General features: G+C 33.5%; 1 protein-coding gene across 1 annotated transcript; it reads left to right on the forward strand.

The window, feature by feature from the left end:
* The first annotated feature begins 14,558 nt into the window (after nt 1-14,558).
* LOC143559967 (exosome complex component RRP4 homolog) lies at nt 14,559-18,129 on the forward strand. The gene is made up of 7 exons (XM_077048380.1): nt 14,559-14,698; nt 14,765-14,866; nt 14,960-15,005; nt 15,090-15,179; nt 15,985-16,050; nt 16,986-17,054; nt 17,610-18,129. The coding sequence occupies exons 1-7, from the start codon at nt 14,559-14,561 to the stop codon at nt 18,063-18,065; spliced, it is 969 nt and encodes a 322-aa protein (XP_076904495.1). The 3' UTR covers nt 18,066-18,129.
* The last annotated feature ends 1,670 nt before the right edge of the window (nt 18,130-19,799 follow it).

Genomic DNA, 19,799 nt, shown 5'->3' on the forward strand with positions numbered 1-19,799 from the left:
TATATATTAACAATGGTGTTTTAATATTCTTTTGTAGTAGATGTGCAGTAGAAGAATTCATTGCTCCAACATAACCAGCACCAGATTGAGATATTAGTTTGAATCTCTCGGATCCATGGTATCCGTTAACGGTTGTGATAACGAAGTCCATAATTTGAACAGTGAAATGGAAATTTGATCATTGCTCCAACATAACCAGCACCAGATTGAGATATTAGTTCGGACTTACCTGAACCGGTTAACACGTTTGCTGACGTGGATTTAGGTTTGGTGTTGAATGATAATATTAAGAACCAGTGTAAGCTAACGTGTTAATATTAAGAATCGGTGTAAGCAAACGTGTTAATATTACCATTCAACACCGAACCTAAACGTGTTAGAAATGTTAATCTGCTTATTGTATTTAATAACATAAATAAGAATTGTCTAAACTCTTAAGTGTCTGGGATTGCTTCTCAAACTGCTTACAACGAAATATATTTCAACAACAATACGCGCTTATAAATAGTTTAAATAAGCAAATCATAAACACATGATGAGTTACATTACATTTTCGTGCGGTTTTCCTGAAGTTGAACAACAGATGATGCAACTATTTCGTGCAACTGGTTTTCACAGATTCATCATCATCTTCCGCAATATTTACATGCTTCAAGAACTCACCTTTCTTCCCGGTTTCACTTCGCACGACATGTTTTTCCGTCATCATCCCCAATATCCCCAATTTCATCCCACTTCAGATCTTCATCCTCCTGCAAATCTTTACCATAATTTTCGTAATGTTCATCAGTTTTTGGCACTGATTCAACTTACACACTGTAGTCATGATTTCACCAATTGTTGGCACACTATTCATATTATCACCCGCAGCATCAAACTATTGATAATTTAGATCAACTGTTCACGCATTGTCGCCTTGTTCATATTCAGTGACGGATCTAAAAGAAAAATTAAGGAGTAACCTAAAAATTTTTTTAAACCTAGCAGACTAGTGGTATACGGGGGCAAGAAATTTTCTTATGGGGCCAGAAGTTTTGGAAGGTCAATTGTCAACCATTATATATTAATTTTTTTGGCCCACTCAGATCACGTAGGATAGGTCCGGGTCGAGTCACATAAACAAAAGATAAAAGCAAATTAAATTATAATACATAGCAAAATTACGTCAATCGTGAGAGACACCAAGGCAACAATTCGACAAGGCCCAACGCCAAGGAGAAAAAGTACAATGGTTTACGTATGCAATAAAATATAAATAGGTTTTGTTATGATTTAATATAATATATATATAATCTCCTTACACAACTTACTTATAAATATATAGTTGATGAAGATTAATGTTGTTTCCGTTTGTAAATTCGAAACCAAAAACTTTTAAACTAGGGTATCACCGTATATATTTTTCACATTCCATATAAAGGTAATAAATGAAATAAAACATCTAAAGTAATTAGAATTTTATTTAATATTGTTTTTTTAATTTCCAACAAAAGTAGAGTTGAAATAGGAGTACAAAGAAAATGTTCGGCATTTTTTTTAATAAATATTAGACTTAAAAGGATATCCAAATAATAAACTTTAATTCATTCTATCATCTCCTACCTCAAATTAGCCACTGTAACTTCTCCTACCGTAAAAAAACCAAATTTGATGAACTTATTATTATGTGGAAATCTTTAGGGGTATCCTAATATTAGCTCAGGGGTAACCTAATGCATAATACGAAGAAGCAAAAAAGGAATTTTCTACTAATTTTGCACTTTGCCAATAAAGTTGATCCACCTTCATTTGGTGAGCTTGCAAGTACCTTCTCAGCCTCTTGGTTGTGTGAATAAGTTCAAGGATTAGCTTCTCAATGGGCGTATAGTTGAGCTCAGCTTCCCTTAGTACCCTACTGATGAAGTATACTGAAACTTGGACTTTGTCACGTTCAACAATAAGCACTGAGCTAATTGCTTCCCTTCTTGCAGAGAGAGAGAGATTGTTATTGCTTCTCCTACTTGAGGAGTTGCTAAAGTAGGCAAGGAAGCTAGGTGCTCTTTAGAGCTAGGGAGGCAGCTTCTGCCTCATTAGTCCATTCGAAGTCCTTATCATTGCAATTTTTCAAAGTTATAAAGAAGGGTAAAGATTTTTCTGTCAATTTCGAAAGATATCATTTAAGGGCAGAAATCTTGCCATTGAGGCTTTGGACCTCCTTCTTTGTCCTTAGAGAGTGCAAGTCAAGAACAGCTTGTACCTTACTTGGGTTAGCTTTTATGCTTTCCTTATTGATCAAGTGGCCTAAGAATTTACCTTCTTCGAAACCAGAAGAACATTTAACCAGATTGAGCTTCATGTTGATGCTCCTAAGGTTTTGGAATGTTTCTTCGATGTCACTAATCATAGCTTCTTCATCTTTGATTTTTATGACCAGGTCATCGACATAAGCTTCCATGTTCTTTCCAATTTGCTTAGAGAAGGTATTGTCTATCAAACGTTGGTACGTAGCCCAACGTTCTTCAAACCAAAAGGCATTTTTTGTAGCAGAAGATCCTTTTGTCTGTACGAAACGATGTCTTCTCTTCATCTTCAACCTTCATTAAAATTTGATGGTAACCCTTGTAGGCATCCAAGAAGCACTTGTACTGGAAGCACGTAAAGGATGCCACCTTCCAATCAATTTCTGGCAAGTAGTAATTATCCTTGGGACAAGCTTTGTAAGATCCTTGAAGTCCACACATAGTCGCCAAGATTCATCATATTTCTTGACCATACCCGGGTTTGAAATCTAGGAATGGTACCTTACTTCACGAAGAATGTCGGCTTTGACAAGCTTATCTACCTCATTGCAGGCAGCTAAGCTTCTTTCAACAGCCAAGCTTATTTTCTTTTAAGAGAATGGTTTGTGTGTGGGTGAGATGGTCAAGGAATGTTCAGCATATTCCCTAGGAACCTCTGTCATATCATTTGGACACCATGCAAAAACATCTTTACTTTTTTTGTAATAAAGTGATGAGCTTCCTCATAGTTTGAGAGGGAAGCTTACCATTGACTTTGATAGTTTGTACAGGGTAAGCTGAGTTGATGCTTATCTCCTGTAAAGGGCTATCCTCCATGTCTTCATCAAGCTCCCATAACTCTTCAGTAGAAGCTATGAGTAAAGCTTCTTGCGTTGGTACAATCGTAGCTATTCCTCCCGTGGTTGGGAACGCAAGAAGCTTTACTCATAGTAATGTTATAACATTACTATAGTTATAACATTATGGTAGAATATGCATAAAATTATGTTATAATTTTACTATAATTTAACATGGATTTTTTAATAGAAGCTATGAGTAAAGCTTCTTGCGTTACCTACCAATACTCAACCGTACATATATTCTACCATACCATGAGCTGTAGAAACTACTGCATCGAAAGTAGCAATTTCAGTTTTTCCGATGAGTATACTATAGTTGGAAAGGTACCTGACCACTATAAAGGTAAGCTATAAAATATTATTTAAATCATCTTTTCTTATTTAAATTCATATTCTCAAACTATAAATTTCTAAGTGCATTTAAATCCTTACCCTCAATTTTAACTATAAATATTTTATTACTTCTTGTCTTTCCTCAACTTCATGTTAGTTTTCATAACTTACTTTCCATTTTATAAATCTTTATTATTAAAAATTCAATTATGGTAAATTTTATTATTATCCTCTAAATTTAATTTTCATTTTCTAAATTAAAAATCATCCATTAATTAATGTAACTTTATCATTAAATTGACTTTTTGATTAAATCTCCATAGAAATCCATTTAGTGATTAAGTTTCGTTATTTAATTGAAACTAAACGTTGGTTCGTAAATACTTCAACCACTACTTTGATTTTTGATACACCTTGAGAATCTTGAACGTTTTGAATGATAAATTCGTAGTTGTTAGAATAGTCATGGTGGTTCATGCATTTATAGCCTCGCATTTATCTTATTTCTTCACTTTAAATTAAAATTTGGTATTTACTTAAATTTCCATTATCGATAATTCAATTTACTTATTTCCTAATATTTATAATGATTTTGTGAAAAAGGAAAAATCCACGAATTCCCAATTTAATCTAATTTAATATCTTCAATTACCTACTTTATATTTTATCTAATTTTAAAGATTTAATTGGAATAGGACTATCTCGATGATTCGAGAATATCGGCTTCCCAGTTTAATCTATTAACGATTTATTTGAATACGTACATTTTAGCATTTTCATTAATATTATTATTTACTCATTAATATAATATTTTATTTTAAAATCGAATTAATCACATCTCAAAAATCACAAACTAGAAAAGCTATAACTTTATATTAACTTCTCTTCAACCTCATAAGTACTTAAAACTAACCAAACTCGACTCATCAAAATTTTTGTTAACTATGTTTAAACTTATACTCTCGATCTTAAGAACTTCATTCCTAAAGAATACGATCTTTAAAGATTCCGCATTCTATTAACTATTTTAAGATTTGTTATAAATTAACTTTTGTACATTTTATCGCCTGAATAAAATTCCTTTCGTCAAGGTAGACTTATTAGGATCTTATACCTATACCTCAATTTCCTTAGTCTCGATTATCCCGATTCATAAACAGCCTTTATTTCACGAAATTTGCTTCCTTCATAAGCAAAAGATATTTTAGAACTTACCTTATTTTATTAATCAAACTCGAACATTTATTAAATATCTCTTGAATTTAAAAATGTTTCAAAATATTTGCTTCTTTCCAAATAACGGTTTTAAATGTTTTATAAACTACATGATGGAATGGATTATGCGGACCATCTAAGTAATTATGGGTCGACACATAATTACCAAAGTCCTCGCATGGATCATAATACGTACAATTGTGTGTCATGATTTAGAACCTAAGGTAGCTTGGGTAACGGTACGAATGATGAGATGATAAGGACATGGTGGATACGCCGCTAGTACATCCTATATATAAGTGCCCTTATCGGATTGTTATTTGAAGTGTTGCTTCGGTTATTGTTAGTTCTATGTTTTGATATTTTCTTTATGAAGTTTAAATTGTTTTCAAAACGAGGATGTTTTGGTTTTCCTTAATTTCAGGACGAAATTCCCTAAAGTATGGGAGACTGTAACATTTCCGATTTTTCCAAACCCGTAGTCGTTTACGTTTGAACCAACCGAAACATTTTTAGACCTTTACTGTTATTGAAAATTAAGTGTTTATAAGTAATTAAGTTTATTTGTTTGCTTTAGGTCCCTTATATCTTATATGTTGTTCAAATCTTAACATATGCATAAAAAGTTCGTTAAATGACCTAAAACCAAACTATAGGGACTAAAGTTGACAAATAATGAAATTCTCCTCCTTTTGGCCGGAGCACCACGTGGTAGGGTGGCCTAGGCCCACCATGCGGCGCCATGGGCTACCTGCACAGCTCGTTTCGTTTATTATTGATTCCTATGTCACACCCCGACCAATGAAGGCGGAAACGTCGAGGCGTGACATGGTTGCTCATTGCATAATGACACTATAAAGTTACAATATTTAAACAACTCATTTAAATCCATATCATCATAAATAACACAACAGTTGTTCATACAAAATGCCAAATAGATAGATAAACAAATAACTTGTTCTTTTATTTTCTAATATCCTAAAGCCAAGATAATAAGTTTCTTCAAGTAATCCAATCAAGCTAACATCAAACCTGTAACATTGCATAAAATAGAGTTTGTCAACACGAAGGTTGGTGAGCAATTTTCATAGTTTTGGATAATAAGTATATAGTATGAAATCCACAACTAGTATATGAAAACAATAAATAATAGCAACAATTTAGATAATAAAACCGTCAATAAGAATACATTGACGACAATAATGAAATCGTCAATAAGAATACATTGATGACACATTTCTATATGGGGATACCATATATACTCGGAATTAACGTATGATCATACTTTGATGAGGCTACCCGCCTTAGCATTCAAGAGGATACCCGCCTTAGCATTCAAGAATTTGCACATAATCATGTAAAACATATAACACCAAATCGAGCATTTATTTAAGTAAACATATACAATACGTGTTGTGGTTAAGACTCAAGTATAAATCATTTGAATTTGAATAAGTATGCAATGCCACCCCCAAAACGAAAGATGGAAAACAGGGGATGAAAAAGTACTCACATTAACAAGTAACTTGAAAGATAGTGTCGTGAATAATCGGAGAGATCGGTTTAACGAGCAAGACCTATATTAAACGGGTCTTGTGTTAGTAGGTAGTCTTGGAAGGGTTTAAAATAAAATATATGACAAATAAAGTAAATAAATAAAGTTTAGGATTTAAAATGTAAATATTCGAGAAATTAAAGAAACGAGTTTTGTAAAATAAGTTTACTCGAAACCGGGTCTCGGTATTCTATTCATTAGTTTTTTTCTTTTTTTTTTACTCAACCTATGTTAAGTAATGATGTGGGTTAAAATGCGATATTGCAAAACCCTTGGTTATAAGAATACCAAAACAAGGTTTAAACGAGTGTTCGGGTTTGTCGGTTCGAGACTTGATAATTGACCAAGCTCACAGTTAACTTCCCAAAATAATAAATGTTATGAGATAACTCAATAAAATCAAAATAGACTTAACCAAGTACGTAGTTCTATTGTGAAGAACCTTAACGCTCGTTAAGAGAGTATACGACCTTATCGGTTCGAACTTGTTATAAGATCAAGTTGGTTACCGACATGCCAAGTATGTTTAGAAATTAACTAAAATTGATTTAAAATATAAACTTGAAGAAAAATATGAGTTTTGGTGGCTAAAAACACACTTGTGTGTCTTAAGCGAGTGAACTCGGTTTAGTTCGGTTTTTGGTTCGGTCCTTGACTCGGAATAAGACCGAGGATGGTTACCACATACCCAATTACCATGGAACTTGTAAAATAACTTATAAATAATAATACTCAAGTTTTACATTCAAAAAGTTAACAATAAAGCTTTTAAACAAAAGTTCGGTTTTTGGTTCGGTTTTTGACTCGGAATAAGACCGAGGATGGTTACCACATACCCAATTACCATAGAACTTGTAAAATAACTTATAAATAATAATACTTAAGTTTTACATTCAAAAAGTTAACAATAATGCTTTTAAACAAAAGTTCGGTTTTTGGTTCAGTTCTCAACTCGGGATGAAACCGAGGCTAGTCACCACATACCCAATACCATGGAACTTGACAAATATGAACAATAAACTAAAATATGTAGAAGTTAAGCAAGTATAACAAGTTATATGGTTAGATTTGTTAAATATATAAACAAGGACTACAAAGTCCTCCATGTAACCTTGCCTTACTAGCCCGACATTTCAACCGGCCGAGACCGGAGAAATGAAAGACCGAAGGTAAACAAGGAGTGTATATTATATATATGTTGTAACATCAAGCTTTAAGTATTGAGAAGTTAGTTAAAATGAAAGATTAGCTTATGAAGAACAACCTTAGAATTCAAGAATTTGAGAGAGAAATGAAGAAATGATCAAGCACAAATGAAGAAGATGGGTGTGTATATATAGGGTAAGTTGAATGAGTCTTTCATAAAGGGTGTTTCATGAAAATGTGTTGGTTATAGACCCAAGAAAGCACAAACTACAAATGGGTCCTTAAAGTCTCCATTTTGGTAGTTTTAGTCCCTGGAGTTCGTTTTGAGCGTTTTCGGGGAATTTTAAGAACCGAAAAGGGTGTTTTTTTATCTCACAACTATAAAACAAATATTTAACATACAATTCATCATTTTGATAATATTGAAAGGTTCGGGATACAAAACGGGTCGGGTTTACATTAAGAATACAAGTATAAAATAACCCGAAATTGACAAATGTCACATCCTAGTTCGTTTTTTGCCCGAAATCGCTTATTTTAGGACATAATCGAGTGAATTAAACCCCAAGAAATCCCCCAAAGCTTAGATACATGTCCATATTCATTAACCGTTGTCCAAGAACGAATTTTACAGATTTTAATATTGATTTGGTCATTAAAAACATATTCGGTTTCCTAAACAAGTAGATTTACTAAATATGGTTCATTTTTGCTTATTCTATATAAACACATCATAATTCTTCTGCCACAAACTTCCTCATACCCTAATATACCTTCTCCAGCCGTCATACCCTCTGTACATCATCATTCATCTCGGTTTTTGCTTATTTGGTTGAAGACATACTCTTAGACGTTTGACTTTGCATGCGTGTGGATCACTGACTCGTCATATCTCTTGATTCTTTCACTTTTCGGGTAAGTTGTAAACTATAAAATCATTCATATATATACTCCCTAGTCAATAAACTTCAATCAATTTTGGTGGTTGAAGGGTGTTGACTGGTCAATTCGCTTAAAACTCGTTAAAAGGCAAATCAGTTAACAAGTTTGACTTAACGTTTTCTTATACTTCTAGTCGGATTCAACGTTCAGTCCAGAAGAATTTTATTCTCGTAACATAATTTTAAGGCTACTGACCAAAATCCGACTTCCGACTCGCTGTTCGGATTCTGGTCAGTACCAGCTCGCTTAAATCTTAAAACAAACATAACTTGAATTCTAAACGTCCGCTTGGATTGATTCTAGCGGCAACGAGTTCGTTTTTATTTATATTATCATATCCTAAAATCTCAGATTCTGAATTGTTTATATCGTTTGACGTGTAGTGGACGACTCGCTTATTCGTTAGCTTACTTATTCGTATTTATATTCGTTTGTCGTTAATCTAAGGTGAGTTTATCATTCCCCTATTTTACCAACTTTTCTAAACATTATGGGGACATATGCGTACCTATCCGTATTTCTTACTATATATATATATATATATTAAACAAATGCATACGTGTAATTGTGAGTGACTTAATCAAATATGCGTGTTATATGTGAAACACCCAACTTTTTTTTATTATTTTAATACTTTTTCAAAATACATATCAGAGTAGGTCCCAGATTACATCCAAAATATGTCACTCGTGGTGACGTATTATTTTATGAAAATATATATTATACAAGAAAATATATATGTTTAACAACAAACTTTATTATACAAACTATTAAACACGAGAGTGCGGTTCTCATGTCAGTCCAGTCATGTCCAAAAAGCTTCAACCATCTAGAGGTGTTTTTCCTGAAAATATTTTAAAAACATATTTTTATTAGCTTTCGCTAAGTAAGTACACCATTATATAAAAATACGTTTTATTTTCATATGGAATTTAACACCCAAATTTCTTGGGATTTCAACACTCGAATTCCTTATTTTTACTCTTCATTATTCTCTGGGAATTCAACACCCGAATTCCTTATGAGCTCATTTTTAACCCATGAGGGTTATTAACTCCCCCTTTTATTTGGAGTTCAACACCCGAACTTTTTGAGATTTCAACTCCTGAAATCTTTTTATATATAATATCAAAATTTTGGAGTTTTAATTACTAAAACTCTCGGGACTCGTAACCCATATATATTTATTAGGGGCTTACCACCATATTTATTTTCAAACTATAGTTCCCTTTTTAAGCCATCAAGTCATATACTTGGAACCATAATCTCATAAAACATTTTTCAAATAATCATATATTTGAGTATTTAAATAAGCACGTATAACACGCTATAAAATAACATGATTATGGTTCCGTATACTTACCATTTAGTGTTACTAACTTGAGTATTGATGATACCCGTTACTTTCCTCCAACATATATTATAGACACCGTGAATCCATGCTTAAAATTTTGTGCTCATCAAAATATAGCGTTCTACTAATTTCTTTTGTTTCTTAAATCTATGTATGAGTATATTATACTAAAAATTTTGCTTGGGAGTTACGCTAGCTTCGTGGTTAAGATTTTTCAATGTTATCACAATATGACGTAGAAGCATGCCAGCATATTTTCTTGCTTATTAAGGATAGCATAAATTATCAAATTTTGATTTTGATTATTATTATTATTATTTTAAACCAAAGCTACGGTGTGTTTTCTAACAATAATATTAAAATATTAAATTAAGTACCTATTTTATAATTTAAATGTAAAAATTAGATACTATCGAACGTTCGTCGTAACGCCTCATATCTTAACGAATCATTTTATTCGTTGCCTACTCGTCTACTAATATTTGAAATATGGATTTCAAATATTTTATTTTTATCCACAAAACAGGATGTTACAATATGCTAATTGCTATTTGCTTATGTGTATATTCTATCATTGTCGCAGAGGTCCACCGTATTCCCTTTTAGAGGGTGCTCATTAGTATGAACATACGACCATCTTAGTAACCGGAGCCCGATTCGCTTGGCGAAGGTAAACCGACAAATTTCAGTCATCGTAATCAATGCACGATTCGCTTGGCAATGATTCATTAGCACACTAGCGCGTTTTGGTTTGTTTATGGTTTGATTATATTTACCGCTTTTATCACGTTATGCTTATTTATATTGACATGCAAAACTGGTGATATTCTCACTCAACTTTATGATGGCAAACTCCATTTTCTACGCATATGCAGGTTGCTTGTATTGAAGATTGAAGTTTGGACACGTAGACAAGATCTTATGATATAATCAAGATAATCATTATTTGAGCTTATGTTCATGCATTTAAATTGTTTGTTGTAATTGTATGATGTTTGTATACTTTGAATAAAATAATTAATTAGATATTGTCACTTATATTCATGATAGTATCTTCGAGCTGTGAACAATCGGATCACGCCCTGGCATTTCCGCTTTAAGTTGGGATGTGACAGATTCGGTTTTTCCGGTTTTGCTAACTAGGCTATTAATTTTCGGGCTAAATAAATTTGACCCATGATATGTAAAAATCAGCCCTAATATTTTATTTAAAAAAATTAATAACTAATAGAATGTTGTATATTTTGGCCTAGAATATTAATTGTTAATAAGAGATACTGAGAGTTGATTTGGTTTGGTTTCCTCCAAAATCAGTAAAAAATTAATTCGATTTGTTCTCCTCCAAAATCGTCAAAACACAAAACGGTTCTTTTTTTTTTATTGGTATCGAGTCGATTTTTTTGATTTCTTATGCACCCTTACAAATCATCGCTCCTTAGCTCTCTATTGGTGCATGTAAAATATCAAAAAACGCGACTCGAGGTTTCCTAGAGGGCCATAAAAGGATTGTCGATGTATGTTAGGAATACTTTGGATCAAGTGTTCATGCAATAAGCTCACATGACAATTCTAGCTGTGAAATTATGGTCGTTACCTCTAACTTTAATATTTGCTTAGAAGAGATTCTGAACAAAATTTTGGCAGTGAGATATCCTAAAATATTAAAAGGGTATTGATGATGGGTGTTGGATTCGGACGGACCGCATATTCGGACCGGCCAACCTCATAGTAAAGGACATGATTATAAGGAATCAGTCCCGGACGGGCAACAAATCCAAACAAACAACAATGCAACGTGACATTGGATACCAAAATCAGTTAAACACAAACACAATTACAATATTTTAAAACCTCGATCATCTAAAATACTCATTAACTCGAAAAACCCACATGCTCAGGTTTATATAGAGTTACAATATTTTAAAACCTAATGTGATTTGCACAATAAATCCCTATCACGTACGAATATTAATTAATTAGAAAAAAAACAAATAAAATATATAACTTGCAAACCATGACATAGGCTAGTCCTTGGCCACCAATCCGCCAATCACTCATTAGCTCGGCTGGGCTGGCCCAAACCTGAATTAACGGGCTAATAATCACCCCCTTAATTTTGGTTTGGTCTTTGAGATATCCTCCACTCCAAGTTGCTCTTGCATCTCTCAAAAATTTAAACGAGCTAAAGCCTGTAAAATTATTGTTATGCTTTTAATGTTCGAAATCCAGCATTGGTAAGTTTGTTTATTACTTCATTTGACTAACTTTCAACCTGTTTGACTCTTAGCTTAATATTTCTTATGTTATTTGTAGGTTTCGCCCGCGAAGGAGCTTAGGAAAATGTTGAGAATTCAAGCTATTGGTTATCACGTTATTTATTGGTTATCGCAAACTTGATTTATAAGTAGCCAGGCCTTGATAGATGACCCGTCTGGAGATGCACAAAAAAAAGCCGAAACGTTGGGTTGAAAGCAAGTATACTTTGAATCTATTTAAACCCGGTCAAACCCTATTCTTTGTCTTTCTTTAATCTGTTTCCAACAAAAGCCACTTATGACTTTTTGAAACCGGTCAAACCAAACAGAACGGTCAAAACCCAGTTTTAAACAGGTCAAACCATATTACTTGACTTTCTTTAACCCGCTTCCAACAAAAACCGCTTTTGTCTTTTGGAAACCGGTCAAACAAGACCTAAACCGGTCAAAGTCCAGTTTCAAACGAGTCAAACTCTAGTGATTCCAATCGAAGCTGGTTTTGACTTTTGTATTGACCCAAAATTTTGCACCTCTAAACCCGTTCATTAAAAAGTTACCAGGTCTTTCTAGGACTGCACAGGCCTCACGGGTCTGGCAATAGGCCAGGTTGGGCTTGACAAATCCAATTCATAACGACACATTTTTATCATCCAATAATATGTTTTCAGGTATTTATATCTTTGTTGGGGCCGGTATGGACTTAACAAAAGTGGTGGTTTTTATCGGTGAAAGCGGAGACAAAAGTGGTGGTTTTTATCGGTGAAAGCAGAGACACAAATTATGAAGGATTTCTTGGTGGTGTTCATAAATCCGTTATACTTAAAGGCGTTAGTAATATTAACGACCAACTTAATGCCAACAGAATTTACCCCCTTTCAGACGGCTGGCCCAAAGACAGCTCTAACATTATTCACACACCCGATCAGTTTAGTGTCACCGACATTCGCGGGTCGTTGGTAAAACTTGGAGTTCTCGATGAATAAATTATCAGTGACTTGTTTTTCTTGTTTTTTTTATGCAACTTCATAGAACTACAAGAAATCGGGAAGTGTTAGGGTCCCTTTTTAGAAGTTGTATTGACCAAATCTTGAGGAATAAAGCTATTATTAGTTCTTGAAATTTGCCCCACGGTGGGCGAATTAATTTACGCCCTGCTTGCGGTGCGCGCATATAATGTATATATGTGTGAACCCTCGGGTGGGCAAAAGTAAAATTGCACTAATTTTGACGTTATTTTACTAATCTCGTGAAAATAACGTTAAAAGTGGCGGAAGGTTAATCAGGCATCATGTGGTGGCGTTGATAGCCGAAAGACAAGGGCACATGCACCGATCAGCCGGTGTCCCGATGATTGAGTGTTATGTGCCTTATGTCCAAGGCTTGATGCAAAACTACTATCGAGCCGGGGGTCTCACCGGAAGCAGCCTCTCTATCCCTATGGGATAGAGGTAAGACTGTCTACATCTTACCCTACTCAGACCCTACCATAGCATTGCTATTGGTGGGATATACTGAGTACGATGATGATGATGATGATGATGATGATGATGATTAGTTCTTGAAATTTTTTATTGTATTTTTTTATTTATTTTTATATATTTTAACAATTTTTTTTTGGATTTTTTTCTATTTTTTGGGTTTTGCTTATGAGTTTTTTTAACCCTTTTTTGCATTAGTATTATGTTTTTTCTTTCTTTTCATTTTTAAAAACTTTTTTTCATTATATGAAAATTTTTTTAATGTTTTTTTTGTAATTATTTGAAATTTCAACTAGAAAAATGATAAGTTTTGAATTGGTTAATATATGATCAGTGAGTTTAGTCGGATTTCTTTAGAAAGAATATAAAAAGAAGAAAGTAACAAATCAATCACATACCAATGGTACTTTATTTTCTCTTTAACAAATACCCTGCTTGCGTGCAAGAGCACACACATATTTAGTTAAGTATAAAAATACCTTGCTTGGGTGCAAGAACACGCACATATTTAGTTATGTACTATGTTAACTAAATTTGTAAAATGTGGTTGTAACTAGGTATTACGATCCGGTGTTGCGTAGCGACATTAAACCATACAAAAAAACATAAGTCAAAACGTTGAACCGCGCATGCACAAAATATAATCCAAAAGTATATCAATCCATAACAAAAAATAATCAAAAAAGTTAATCCATAATAATAATAATAATAATAATAAAAGACAAAAGTCTTCATTGAGAGTAATTCAATTCAATGGCAAAATACTAAATTTGATCGAACACTGCTAGGTTAAAACTTAAAATCGGAAGGTAAATGGTTCAGAGATTGGCCAGTAAAAGCCTTTGGTTTAAAGTCTACTTAAACCGATATAAACCAGCATTGCCGATAATCCGGTGGTGCAAACTATAAACCATTCACCCAATTTAACGGGCTAAAACATTCCAGGCTAGTGAGCGGCAACATGTATATATGGCATTAGAGATGCACAAACTAGTTAACCAAAAACCGATAAATTTTAAAACCGAATAGAGTCAAATGGTCAAATAACCGGTTAATCGGCCCGGTTTTGTGTCAAGAAACCCCGTTCCATTATAACCGGCCCTAAGCCCCTAACAATGTTAAAATAAAAAGAGGGGTTTAGGGTTTATGAATTGACACAGAGATGAGAGGCATGGAGGAGCTACCGTTGAATCAGACGCAGAAAGTGAGGCTGCAAAGAGCACTCGAGTCTCTCTCCGCCGGAACTAATTCCGTCACAGTCGCCGACACCATTCCCGTCAACCAAGAAGACGCCATTCTCAAGTAATCCCCTAACTTTTATTAGCAAGCAATTTGTGTTGTTTCTTCACTTATTATTATTATTATTAGGGGTCATGGGACTACAGTGCTTGATGGTGAGGTTGTCGCAACTGTATGCGGAGTCATCGAGCGCGTTAATAAACTCGTCTATGTTCGCACTTTGAGAGCCAGGTAGGTATTTGTCAATTTATGGTTCATTAATTATTAAACTATATATATATGAAACCTAATTGTTTGGTTTGGTTTGGTTTGGTATTGGTGTAGGTATAAGCCTGAAGTCGGTGATGTTGTTGTCGGTCGTGTTATTGAGGTAAGACAGACACCGGATGGATATGTTGTGTTTTACTACTAGTGATGATATATTTATTAAACATGTATGTATTTATATGTGAAGGTGGCTCCAAAGAGGTGGAAGTTGGAGGTTAATTTTAGCCAACATGCAGTATTGATGCTTTCTTCAATGAATTTGCCTGACGGGATACAAGTACGTACATCTTCAACTATCTTGTGTGCTCATATCATATGATTTCTATAATGCGTTTGTTATATCCAGTAATATTATAGATGCACAAAAATAAGGGTAAAAAAAATACTCACAGAACTCATAGGGAATCATTTGCAAAAAACTTCAGGTCTGAACATGACCCTGTTTCCATAGCTCTACGTTAGCTCTACCACATCAAACTGCTTAATTTTTAGCCATTATTTCCTTAAAAATACCACTCGAACTCAATCCATCTTATGCTCAAAAGATATGTCAGTTGCTGCTGATTTTTATTTTGATTGAAGATATGCCTCTAATGATCTCGGAAAGGATCCTGCAGATATATCTTCTGATGTTTTCTATGTCACAACCCCCTGCCAATCTGCAAATTTTCTTTCTCATATGATAAGTGCCCGTCTTCCTTTATTTGAACATGTAGCATTCATACATATCATGGGATACATAGACAACATAATGCAATAAGTAAGCACAAAAACACAAATTTTTAGCTATAAGCAAAATAATAATAATAATAATAATAGTAATAATAATAATAATAATAATAATAAATCAACCATCTAACCATATAGCATGTGAAAGTGGCCTGGATGAGTTCAACCATTTAACCCAGATGATTTATACTGTTATGTTGCTCTAAATATATATATTGAATAATAATGTTATAACGTATGTGATCTGTATATTCTGTGAATCATGAGTATTTTCAGCTGTGTATCTGTGTTTTCTTCAAGATTGTTTATATTTGTGTATATTTAACATCTCATTGTATTCTTTTAATTGCTAGAGACGGAGAACTCAAGTTGATGAGCTCAATATGCGTAGCATTTTTGAAGAAAATGATGTCGTCTCTGTAAGTTTTTGACCTCCTTTCTTGAAACTAGTTTATGGTTTTTTAAATTATTTTCTCTTGAGAATTTTGCTATGCAAAATAAAGTTGAAAAACAAATCAGATTTTCTTTGATTTTGACTTTTGATTTGTAAAACAGTCCTAAAATGGTAATAGCGTCTAAAACGCTAGGGGCAATTTTCACCCATTACTTTAAGATGAGTTGATTTTTGTTATATTTTAGGGAAAATTTCACATATATCGTATGTGATATCCAAACTAAAATATCATATATAGATATCCAAACTAAAATCAAAACTAATTAAACATGTATTTACACACACACACACACACACACATATATATAGGGGAGATTTCAAATGAGAACCCCTTTTGAGTTTTAAGAACTCAAAAGAACTCAGCATAACGATTTTTATTTTCGAATTTTTTTTACACATGCGTAATATATGTAGGTTACATATACGTAAAAAAATTATAGAATTTTTTACGCACCGGGTCGACTTATTACATATGTGTAACGGACGTTTAAAGTTGTGTAATCACTATACATAGTTATTCTCTCTCCTCTTTGACTTTTTTGCCACATTTAATCTTAACCACATATTCCAATCCATTTAATTAAATGTGTGGTCAAGAATTGAGTTCTTAAGTTCTTAAGACTCAACATGGTTCTCAAAAAACCCCTCCTTATATATATATATATATCCAAACTAATTAAACATGTATTTAAAATGTTTAATGGGCTAATGTTTAAAAACTTAAGCATGTGAACAAGTATCCCTCTACTGAAGGAATGGATTGTTTCAATTGTATATTCAATCATGAATGACATATTAGTTAGAACTAAGAGTGTTTAGAAATGGCACGGGTTGATCGTGTCCTGAAGTTTATCTAAATTCTTGTAAGTTAAAATAATATGATTTATTTTATTCTTTTAGGCTGAGGTTCGTGAAACAATGCGAGATGGGGGTTTGCAACTGCATGCAAGGAGCGAAAAATATGGAAAGGTTTGAGTTTATAAATATAATAACATAATATATATTGTTTAGTTATCTTATCCCAATATATGCATATATACATATTATTATTTTAAATATGCACGTATATACTTAGAGCATGCTTGGGATTGAGTTTGAAAAAATCTTATTGGCTTATTTGTGTTTTCAAAAAGTCAATAAGTTAAAATGTGCTTGGCAATCACAAAAATCTTTTTTATTTTAGCTTTTTAAAAGGGAAAAGGCAGTTTTTCAAAAGCCCCAAATCCTGGCTTTTCAAAATGGCTTTTTGAAAAGCTAATAAGCCAATAAGCATATTTCAAACTCAATCCTAAACATGCTCGTATTATTATATAAATAATAGGCTTGTTTGGTTTCACAAGCCTAATTGAGCTCTTTAAATGAAGCTCAAGCTCGGGCTTGGGCTTGTTTATCAAGCGAGCTTATTTTAAGCTTGAGCTTGTTTAAGCTCGGTTCGGTTCGAGCTTTTATTGAGTTGATCGCAAATATGTTTGATGTCATGATTGATAGTATAATTATTTAAGAAACTAATATTCAGTTACACAGCTAGAAAAGGGTCAAATGCTCACGGTATCGCCATACCTAGTAAAAAAGCGCAAGCATCATTTCTCCCACCTAGAAGAATATGGGGTCGACTTAGTACTTGGATGTAACGGGATCATATGGGTCGGTGAACATGTTGAAGTCAAAGATAAAATGATTGAAGATGAACCGATACCCACTAAACCCGAATCAGAAAACAACAAATCTCAAATATCAATAAGCCTTGAAGAACAAGAAGAAGCTTACACTCCATTGAAAACCCGAGAAAACATATGTAGGATTGCGAATGCTATAAGGGTTTTGTCTACATTGGGATTTACTATCACAGTTGAAGTGATAACTGAAATCATTGATATGAGCATTAAAATGGGTGTTGATGTACATGATATGCTTGGAGCTGAGTTTTGCGTTTTGGTTGCTGAAAAAGAAGCTGAAAGAAGAACGCGAAGGAATCGGTAAATTTGGGACATGCCATTTTATGGTTGTTATTGTTGGATTGTTTATTGAGAGAAGTGAAAATAGTTTATATAGTCAGTCTTTGCTGGAGAGAATTCTGGATTAAATGTGATGGGTTTGTTAAGTTGTTGACTAGTTTGGTTACAACTGTTTTCATGATTTGCTTTAATGGCTTTGTTTGTTTTCTTTTTGTTAGCATTACAAATATTAAATAAATATTTGGGTTGATTCTAATATGAGGATATTCTCTAAGGTCTATAGAGGTGCACAAACCCGGTCTTCTTAAGAATCAGTTCTGGGTAAGGAACTGGGTCTGATTTTGGTCAACATAAGTAAAAAAAATTGGGTAGGTTGGGAGTTGGGACTGGATTCTAGTAGTTTTGGTTCTATTGGATTAGTTTAGCGGTGTTTTTTTTTTATCGGTTTTCGGCTGGTTTAGGTTTGGGTTTTGACCGGGTATAAGTTGAACGGGTTATGGTGGTTCCTATTTGGTCTTGGGTTTGGTTATAATTCCTTCGAGAAATTGGAACCCAATTTGTACCTGGTGAGTCGGGCAGGGCGGGTTTGATTCCGGTTTGGGTACGCCGGGTTGGGTCTGGAACTGGGTTTTTTTGTGCATTTCTGGTGGTCTATATACTTAATGCATTATGTATTTGTGCTTCTAAATGTCCATGAGGAAACAATTTTATGTTCGTTACAAGTTAGCGATAAGAACAGAAAACAACGATAATTGATATATGTAACCGAACATTTGTTTTCTTCATTAAGATCTGAATGGTTAATAAAACAAAAATTAAGGTTATACGTTGAAGTCTGAATAAATCAGATGTAACAAACAAAAAGCCCCTTAACGTGGCTCATGTTTTTAGAAACTATTTATGCAGTATAGTTGTGTGTATCTTTTTTTATCTCAACCCGTCATATCTTCTTCAACTATATATTCCCAACTCTTTCCCTTTCACTTTATCTTCCACCAGAGCCAGCCAGCGATTGCTTCCTCTTCATTCATCTCGATTGCATCTTCTTATGTTTCTTTAACCAACATCTGCGGTGTTTTAGTTTCTGATTTCAGTTTCATATCAATCCCCCTTTCCAAGTTGCGAAAAGAAATAAATATTGCAAATAAATTACAACTTTTTAACGGAAAAAAAATAACATCTTTACAAATACGCAAGTATAGGCCTGCCTGCATTATGTGCCTCGCAGTTTTATCGAGCCTTTTGAAGTTGATGTAAGGTGCACAGAAGTCTCTTGTGATTCATTTAATGTTGTAATGCCTCTATTGGTCAAACGGGTCAAAATATGAGCCCCTCCAAAGAAAAGAAGCCTGGTTTGGACAATCTGCGAACTGATGCGGCTGAGGGTATGCTGGTAATTTGCATTAAGGTGGTATCTCTCTTAAGGATCCATAATTTTTTTTCCGAGAAGAATAAGTAGTCAAGTATATTACATCTTTATAACTAGAACCATTAAGTTAAAGACAAAAAGATTAGCAGAGCTAATGAATAATAATATAGTAATATAATTATGACCATCAAGCCAAAAGCTTTTATAAGACTGATTTATAATGCACCAAGAAATCTAATCTTTTAACGCATAATTTCTAATATGTTACTATAATCTTATGCATTATATATTCATTATACTTTTAAAATCTTGTGATCTTTGGCATAATTCGGTGCCGGTACCAATCGGTACCCGTACCGAAAACGCTCATCCATAGTTGTAAATGGGATT

Source organism: Bidens hawaiensis, unplaced genomic scaffold (assembly GCF_021521415.1).
Source record: "Bidens hawaiensis isolate Kalapana, Puna unplaced genomic scaffold, B.hawaiensis_p1.1 tig00020146_1, whole genome shotgun sequence".
NCBI lineage: Eukaryota > Viridiplantae > Streptophyta > Magnoliopsida > Asterales > Asteraceae > Bidens > Bidens hawaiensis.

What these genes read in the sequence shown, in the direction of transcription:
- LOC143559967 (XM_077048380.1), top strand. Translation starts at nt 14,559, where the DNA reads ATGAGAGGCATGGAGGAGCTACCGTTGAATCAGACGCAGAAAGTGAGG. An exon ending in ATTTGCCTGACGGGATACAA is followed by an intron (nt 15,180 to 15,984) that starts GTACGTACATCT and finishes TTTAATTGCTAG; the next exon opens with AGACGGAGAACTCAAGTTGA. An exon ending in AAGAAAATGATGTCGTCTCT is followed by an intron (nt 16,051 to 16,985) that starts GTAAGTTTTTGA and finishes TTATTCTTTTAG; the next exon opens with GCTGAGGTTCGTGAAACAAT.